Below are 8,988 nucleotides of genomic sequence, written 5' to 3' on the forward strand. Positions count from 1 at the left end.
GTTCAGAGGCCATCGCCCTCCCAGCTAGAAAAGTTAGTCATCCCACTTGACCCCAGCAGACAGGGCCTGCGGGATGGCTCATCACGGCTGGATTGCAACTCTGGCTGCATTGCATCTCTCTAGCTGGGGCTCTCTTGGGCCTTTTGAATCTTCCCAGCTGACCAAGTACCGAAAGACCTGAGTTACAGGTCTAGTACTTCATGTTAATTGAACTTGGGGTTTAACCTCTATGGGCCTCAATTTCCCCAAGTGTTGCCGGAGAACAGTACTACCTTCCCTTCCTGATATCTTGTAGGTTACTGTAGGGTAACAGAAGACATACTCATTTGGGGAAATGAGAAGTACTAAGTAAATAGCAGTATCAACACAGTTGAGTTAGGACAGCCCATGGCAGAAGGTCTGACCTGGCTGTCTGGTCACTATTGCCTTTGCTGCCATCCTCCAGGGGAAAAGAGAGTTGACTTACCCATCAGCTTTGATGTCCTTTCATTTCTAGGGACCCTCAAATCAGCCCTCATAGCGATGGTGGTTTCCAGGTGAAGGCCATAATTGTCAGAGCAGATAAACCCTGGGTTGATAGGACATCAGGCAGTCCGCCGGTACCCGGATAAATTGATCTGTGCACAGCAGTTGGTGGCACTCAGACCTCATCCCAGAGTCATGTGACTGGGCCTCTCCCTGGCTGGGGCACACAACTTATTAGCTTGCAGCCGTCCACTCGAGGCTGGCTAGTGAGGACCTGCTAAAAGAACAGCAGCTTCATGCGGTATCCTGGATACCAGGGCTCAGGGCAGGTGGCCTGGGAGCCCAGAGGATTGTGGGCTTTCTGGCAGGTTCGGATCTGAATGAAGAAACGCATTTGTGGGCATGCCTTCTTTCTTCCTCCTGGTTTTGGAAGGGAGCTGCCAGAGTGACCTGACGCAACAGGGCACTGATGGCCAGATTTGCCAGCATGCCACATTAGGTTCACAGGTTGAGCATGTGGAACGGTCTAGTTAGCTCCCAAGTGAGTGGTCACTTGATACGTCCTCGAAAGGGCGTTAAAGGTTTTTCAGAACCCATCTCACATCTATGGGTGACTAGAATGACTCCTGTTTTAAGTTGAACAGATGAGTTATTTGGGACTTGTCACAGGACGGCCTGCTCTGACCCGGTCTGCCTCCTCCTTACCAAGTGGACCACGTGTTGGGCCACCTGCAGGCTTTGCCTACCCCCAGCTCTCTACTGGGTATGACTTGTAGGAAAACAGTATAACGTGTTTTCTGGTGGCAAATGCTGTTCTGTGTGTTTGAAAACTTTCTTAATCAAGGTAATAAAACATTGAATAAATTACTGCTCTACTTACTGGGAGCAGTTCATATTAATATTTTAACATGCCAAAGAAGTAAGATTAATAACAGTGGTTTTAATGCAAACTGTTGACACAGAACACCCTCTGAGAAGGGGGAAGGGCAAACTTATTTTATTTAGTTCTAGAAATGTGTAGGTTGCAGTATGTGGTATATCAGATCCCTGTCATTAACTTAAGTAAATATGAAAACATATTGATTCAGCCCCGAGTTGGGTGGAGAGTGAGTTAAAATAGAGGGTGGGGTTATTTGAAGCATTTTGTGTCATTTCTTGATGATGTATGCAGAGCATAGAGAGAGCCTCTCTTTTACACTACTTCACATACAAACAGGAGCCTTTGCGGCCCAGGCTCTGATTCCAGGTCTGAGGATCTGACTAACCTGGGCGTCCCTCTCTATGTGGAGGAGTGTTCTTCTTATGATGTAATTTAATTTCTCTTATGCATTGATCATCCATACTTTTATCTAAACTTGTGGTGTTCTCCACTACCACCTATTGATGGGACCCATAGAGTGAGCATGCCCTGTACTAGTCAATGCGTCATCTAGGATATTAGCACCAGGACACCTCTGTACTGGCTGGCCATGCCAGGCCCTGGGCTCAGGGCTTCCACAGCTATCTGATTGCATCCTCTCAGCAGCCCTATGGAGGCTCTGTTATTCTCCTGTTTCACAGAGGAGGAAATGGAGGAGTGGAGAAGTTCAAGGGTAACTTGCCCAGAGCCAGCCCACGGGGCAACAGAGTCCTAGATGACACTGTCTATATCACCAAGCCCTTCACACACACTCTTGCCCCCTCACCAAAACATCCACCACCCGCCCGCGCCATAGTGGGCTTTCAGACCCAAGGATATATGCCTTTGAACATGGGCACTGCCAAGCCATGGAGAGTCACCCTTACAAGGTTCATTGTGTGGTGGTCTGATGATGTCCCCCCTCCCCGCCCCACAGGAGGTAGTCTTGTACTGCCTGGAGAACAAGATCTGTGATGTGAACCATCGGGATAATGCGGGTTACTGTGCCCTGCATGAGGCCTGTGCCCGAGGGTGGCTCAACATCGTAGGACATCTCCTGGAGTATGGCGCTGATGTCAACTGCAGTGCCCAGGATGGAACCAGGTCAGTGGCCGGTCTTGCTCTCAGCCTGGCCCTACTGGGGCACAGGCAGTGGTTCTCAGGGTATGGAGGAAACGCTTGAAGGAGAAATGGAGAGTGATGTGTAAGCTCATCGATGGTGGAGTCCTCTAGAATGGGATTGAACAGACCTTTCTGGCAAATTTAGGTAGAACTTTAAAAGTTTGTAATGCTCCCATGGATAAAAGTCCCTGAAAATGTTGAGCCTGCGTTGCCCTTTAAGACCCTGGACTCTTCATCAGCGTCTGTTAAAGCACAGTATTTAAAATATATGTGAGTTAAAAGTCCCAGGAGTACAGACAGAGGGCCAATGGCCACTGGCTCAGTAGGACCTGCCATGTCCACCCACATCCCCGGGCCCGGCCCCCACCCTGTCCTTGACCTTGGTTTATTGGTCAGAGGCCCAGGTCTGAGTCAACCCAAGCATCTTTCTGGTTGTGTGTGTGGGATGCTACTGGGAGGTGGGGCACTAGGGCTTTCCTGACAGTCCTAAATTAGCAAAACTGAAATATATTTGGTGTTTCATGGTTTCCAAATAGCATTCCCTCAGGAGGGGGCTGCGGGCAGCGTTCCACCACAGTGGACATGGGCAAGAGGACTCTGGACCCTCCTGAGAAGTCATCCTGGGGGCTTTGCTTCTGGGCCAGAGGGTGGCTCATTGATCTCCAAGCTGCTGGGGTCCAACTTTGAGGAGAGACTCCACTTTACATCTAGTTTCTTTTAAAAATAGAGTAGGCTTTTTTTTTTCTTTTATGGTATAATGATTGCATATTGTATTGGTTCCATGATGATGGGTTTTTTTTTTCCCTGTAAGTTCTCTTCTTGCAGTCTATCACTACTTCAGTTCATTGAAAACGGTTTCACTTTGGCTCAAGTTCCTCCTTAGGTCCTGGGTTAACATAGATTTGCATTTGAGAATTAGGCCTGAAATAGTCCCTTCACCTGCCCTGTAGAGGGTTAAGAGTAGAGATAATAACAGAGTAATTCATTGCTTGGCTTTGGGCCAGTCGAGGTGCCTCAGTTTCCCTATTTGGAATAGCAGTGACAGTACATACCTCCTTGGTGAAATATTGCACCTAGGCGGCTTGGCACCCACATACCCAGTTTTGGCTGTTGTTGTTAGAGGCAAGCATTGTGTGCCCAAGTTTAATCCCACTGTGCGTCTCTCCTAGGCCTCTCCATGATGCCGTTGAGAACGATCACTTAGAGATTGTCCGCTTGCTCCTCTCCTATGGTGCTGACCCCACTTTGGCTACGTACTCAGGTAGAACCATCATGAAAATGACTCACAGCGAACTCATGGAAAAGTTTTTAACAGGTATGACAAAGTTCAAGAAATGGTCTTATTCACACATCTAGAAGGTGACTTCACATGTCCAGCCAAAGAATGCCACTCACTCCCTTGGCCCACCTTTGTTTAGTGACTTAAATTACACTTACTGGGGAAAGCAGCATAAAGTTAGTCTATCAAAGAAGAGATACATAATTCAAAGAAGAGATACATGCCATATTGTTGCATGTGAGGGCTGAAAAAATTCTTAACTTGCCCATGTAGCTTTTGTTTGGGTGGGCCAGGGCGGTAAGGGTGGTTTGTCCCCTGGGAAGGCAGGTGAACAGGTATGTAGGCTTGGGTCAGATACAGCAGAGACTAGGGTGTCAGAGAGGTGCACAAAGGGAGTGTCATGGGGTAGACAGGAAGTGACATGCTAGCCCTAACAATGAAACGCCCCCTAACTCTGCCAGCATTTGATTCTCATCAGCAGGTTTTATCTTGTTTTTTTCTCTCTCTTTCTCCAGACTACTTAAATGACCTTCAGGGTCACAGTGACGATGACGCCAATGGCTCTTGGGAGTTCTATGGCAGCTCTGTGTGTGGTGAGCAGCATTGTTCTTTTTAGTTCAGTGGGAAGTGAATGAGTTACAGAACATTTGTCTCTGGTGGGGGTGAGGGGGTTGGGTGATGGGTGGTGGGTGCTGTAAGCAGGGCTCAGTTGGGAAAGAATCTTTAAAGAGTCCCTTTTTTGACAACAGCTGAAATTGTGCTCTGCCTTACTGATTCCTTTCTCTCGTTTGCCCTCCATTAGAACCACCTAATGAAAGCGGGTGTGATGTCCTAGCAAACCCGCCGGGACCGGAGGACCAGGATGATGATGATGAGGCCTACAGCGATGTGTTTGAATTTGAATTCTCAAAAAGCCCCCTCTTACCGTGTTACAACGTCCAAGTGTCTGTCACTCAGGGGTGAGCATGGCTTTGGTGTGGCTGAGAATTAGCCAAGTTGCTTTTGGGGTGGCAGGGTTAGAAATCCCTTTAAGCAGATGAGGATGGGTGGGTGAGTGAATTTTTATGTGTCCATGAACTTCACATAATGTAGTAGATCTTTTCCAGAAAAGGTGTACTTGGAGTGGGGGTGGGGGCACAGCATGGTATAACTGCCCTCATCAGAACACCCCCCAGAGCCCAAAGGACATTGAAGTCAGTGACTAGAATTTCACACTAGAATCCTTCAGTCACTAAACTCTTTAGGAAGGGGTCCTCTTTAGGAGCCTCCCCAACAGGCCACTGTAGGAGCCTCCCAAGGCATTTGAGGTCTACTGGACTATACTCATATACCCCCTTCTCATGTAAGATTAGGAAAAGCATTATATGGCACCTGGGGTCTTGTGTGTGGTTAGATCCAGTCTTGCCCCCATGGTTGGGCCGCCGTGCCCCGGTGACCAATCTCTTGGGGGTACATGTCAGGAGACTGTTCTCCAGTGTGTTGACAAGGGTGCTTAAAGAGTAATGTTCTCCAGTGTGTTGACAAGGGTGCTTAAAGAGTAACATCCTCCTCGAGCTCTGAAGCTATAAACACATATGCCGTTACAGTGACATTTTATTAGTAATAGAAATCATAAAGTGTGGCAGGGTGGATGTAAGGAATGTAACACCTTCTTCTCAAAAGCGTCACTCCCAAAAGCATTGAGGGGTGGGGGTGGAGGTGTGTGAAAGGAAAGGAGAGCGAGCCAGCCTTCTGTGTTTATAATGCTCTATTTGTGACGGTCAGTCGGAGGAGAAGAGAGATCAGAGAGGCATTTATGACTGACTCTCGGGTTGGGATACAGACTGGCTTCCCCCAGTGACTAGCGGGGCACTCACTTGCAGAGTGGGGACCCGAGTTGTGAGCAAATCTCTACCTGTCAGTTTCCATCAGCACTGGCAGCACTGAGGCGGCCTGTGATGAGGCTCCTTCAGAGGTGCTGCTCCTGCTTCCCTCTAAGTCGGCTAGTGCTCCCCAGACGGTCTCTTAACAAATCCGCATGAGTCCAGAGTTCCCACTGGTGGAAGTAGAGCTTCCCTCCTAGATATGGTGAGAAATGGGGGAGGGGAGCCTTGTCGAAGCAGAAGTGACTGACCCTTATTCCAGCCAGGGCCTGAGCTTGTCACAGTGGTAGTTAATGGTTGGGAGGGCTTTTAATTTTGCCAGAAACTTGAACCACTTTCCTTTCTCTTTTGCAGGCCCCGAAACTGGCTGTTGCTTTCGGACGTGCTTAAGAAACTGAAAATGTCCTCCCGCATATTCCGCTGCAATTTCCCCAATGTGGAAATTGTCAACATCACAGAGGCGGAGTTTTACCGCCAGGTTTCAGCGAGTCTCTTGTTCTCTTGCTCCAAAGACCTGGAAGCCTTCAATCCTGAAAGCAATGAGCTCGTACATTTGGTGGAGTTCACTAATGAGCTCCAGACTCTGCTGGGCTCATCGGTGGAATGGCTACACCCCAATGACATGGTCTCAGATGACTACTGGTGAGCTCGCCGGGCCCGCTGTGTACAGTGTGTTATAGTGTTAATCCTTGTGCATATGTGTCATAATACGACTATTTCTGTAAAGAAAGGACACTATTACATATGAAAATATCTCTTCTTTATATAAGAGAAATGACTCCAGTCGGAAGGACTTAGAAACATGTTTTTTTCTTTTTAAACTTTTAAGTCAGTTTTTATGAAGTTGTTATAATGTTTCTTTACTTTTCGATGCACACATGCTTTGGGATATGTTTGTTTTTACTTGGAACATTTGTTTCTTTTCTTTTCTTTTCTTTTTTAAGGAAAAAAAATGAGGAAAAGGAGCTCCATGCTTTGGCTTAATTTCATACAAAGCTCTGATGACAGAGGCTGTAACTGTTGAGTGTGGTCAGAACCGTGTGGTTGGTTTGTGGGGGGTCGAATTTGGTGAAGGCACTTGGTGATGCTGTAACGTTATGTTTTGTTTACAGAGTACCTGCTCAGGCCAGGTCAATGCTATTGGATGTAATCCAGTAGTGTGTAATATAAATTCAGACCATATCCACACACAACAACTAATTGTATGAAACTTTTATATCCTAATTTAAAAGCTGTGAAATTAGTTTTCACGCATCAAACCGGATTGTTTATATGTTTAAACATTTTATGCTCTTATTTAAAGAAGACTTTGAGCTATTTTTTTCTGTACCCTGTAAAATATTGAAAACTAACATAATATGTTGAGGTTGCTTGAAAATGTACATAAAACTAAAATTTTCTGAATTGTGTGTTTATGTTTGAAATCTGTGTTTTAACTTTGTAAGTAAATTCTCTGCCTTTGTATTTATATTTTACAAAAATTTTCTTAAAAGGCAATAAACCTGTTGAGGAAAGGAGAAAATTGAAGTTCCTGTGTCCTATGTATTCCTAAAACGTTGTCATGGATTTTTTTTTAAAGTGATGTCGATGATCAATTCCCTGTAGATGACTTTAGGGCAATTTATAGACTCTATAAATCAAAGCAGACTGCAGTATTTCAGGGGAGTTATACTCAGAATACGATTTGGAGTCCTATCCTGAAAGCTCAACTTGTGGACATAGATTTTGATGTCTTTCAGATCCTTCTCTTCCCCACCTCCTTTGATGCCCTAGTAGGCTTTCACATTGCCTTTGGCCTTGACCGACTACAGAAGCTCCATCATGGTCAACCCTTTATCTTCAGAAGTGCTTTTTTCAGAAACAGGGCTTTTATTGTGTCATTTTTCTCTTCAGACCTCATGTTTTTCTGTTACCTTTTAGGATCAAGTCCAAACCCACTTGTCTCCATAGTCAAGGCCTGTAGCTTCGACCACTCTGCTACTCCACTGCCCTTACTTTTTTCAGCAGTATCCCTGTGGGTGCGGTCCATTGGCACTCAGTTTTCATCCCACATCCTTTTATGTCCTTCCTTCGTTGCAGAGGCTAGAAAGCTGAAAACTACTGGACTCCCTTGCAGCTAGGTTTCTGAATGCCTGTTCAGTTTGGAAGGCAGAGTGAGGTAGAGGCATCTTCCTGCTCTAGTGGCTGCTGATAAGAAAGGTCAGGGAGACATGCCTGCCAGTTGGAGTGACTAGACCAGCCTTCCCACATCAGGTCTTCAGCTTGGTAGGTGATGAGAAGCAGTAGTGGTTGTGGCAGCAGCTTTCTGATGCCTAGATGACAACCTCGGCAGATCGTTCTTGAACTCAGTGGTTCCAGCGTCATGCCTGACTCATGTTCCTCTGGCCCTCCCCAAGATTTTATGAGCTTCTGATTCCTTGTATGAAATCCTTCTGTGCTCAAAATGCCCTGAATGCTTTCCAGTCCTGCACTGAACCCTGAGAATGCCAAGGCAGAGCAGACGGAAGGGGGCTCTGGGGTCAAGGAAGAACTCATGGAGATAATGTACTTAAGGTGGGGTCTTGAAGTATGTGGGGGAAGGGGCCAGCAAACTCTGTGGGCTGGCAGGCAGTAAAAGCCAGGCGTAGTTGGGAATTGGGAAATCCACCATGGTCAGATAACGTGTGTGCGGAATGAGAGAGAAAGCCCTTGTTGGAGAAGACTTAGCGTACCAAATGAAGCTTGGGGTAGACCCTGAAGACGAAAGGCAGCCAACAAGTGTTTTTGATCTGTTAATTTTTCTGATTATAAAAAAATACACTTCAATTGTAAAAAATAAAATCCAAGCATTTTGGAAATCGAGGTTCTTGTCATCCTATGCCAAGCCTCCCTTCCTCCCCTACTCCAGAGTTAAGACCACTGTTAATAGTCTGCTAAATTTTTGATTTTTAGGAAATCACCTCAAAAATCAAATGGGAATAACGAAGAGAAAAAAGCAAATAGCAAGAGCAGTAAAACAGACCTGCAGGAAGGATGTAAGCAAAAGAGGACTGGTGAGCCTGGCCTACTGTAGCGGAGGGGCTCCCAGGAGCTCCAATGAAAGCAAAGCATAACTCCAGGGCGTTCTGCTCTTTGTATTGTATTTGGGCTGGAGGCAAAGGGAGAGACCAAGGCCAACTGAGGTTCTATCCTGGATGAAGGTCATTCTGTTAATTAAGCCAATTAAACAGGTGGGGGCCGGCCCCATGGCTTAGTGGTTAAGTACGCGTCCTCCGCTGCTGGTGGCCTGGGTTCGGATCCCGGGCACGCACCGACGCACCACTTCTCTGGCCATGCTGAGGCCACGTCCCACATACAGCAACTAGAATGATGTGCAGCTATGA

The 8,988-nt window shown here is 46.6% G+C and overlaps 1 protein-coding gene across 8 annotated transcripts in view; it reads left to right on the top strand.

The window, feature by feature from the left end:
• The window catches only part of BCOR (BCL6 corepressor), a 115,696-nt gene extending 108,550 nt beyond the window's left edge, over positions 1-7,146 (top strand). For all 8 annotated transcript variants that reach the window (XM_087426782.1, XM_087426783.1, XM_087426785.1 and 5 more), the window contains 5 exons: positions 2,301-2,467; positions 3,655-3,800; positions 4,280-4,357; positions 4,567-4,723; positions 5,981-7,146. In XM_087426782.1, coding sequence (XP_087282908.1) covers positions 2,301-2,467; positions 3,655-3,800; positions 4,280-4,357; positions 4,567-4,723; positions 5,981-6,272 — 840 coding nt within the window. In that variant the 3' untranslated portion in view covers positions 6,273-7,146. The remainder of the gene's footprint in view (positions 1-2,300; positions 2,468-3,654; positions 3,801-4,279; positions 4,358-4,566; positions 4,724-5,980) is intronic.
• Positions 7,147-8,988: the final 1,842 nt, after the last annotated feature.

Source organism: Ceratotherium simum, chromosome X (genome assembly GCF_057802395.1).
Source record: "Ceratotherium simum simum isolate JZ-2026a chromosome X, ASM5780239v1, whole genome shotgun sequence".
Taxonomy (NCBI): domain Eukaryota; kingdom Metazoa; phylum Chordata; class Mammalia; order Perissodactyla; family Rhinocerotidae; genus Ceratotherium; species Ceratotherium simum.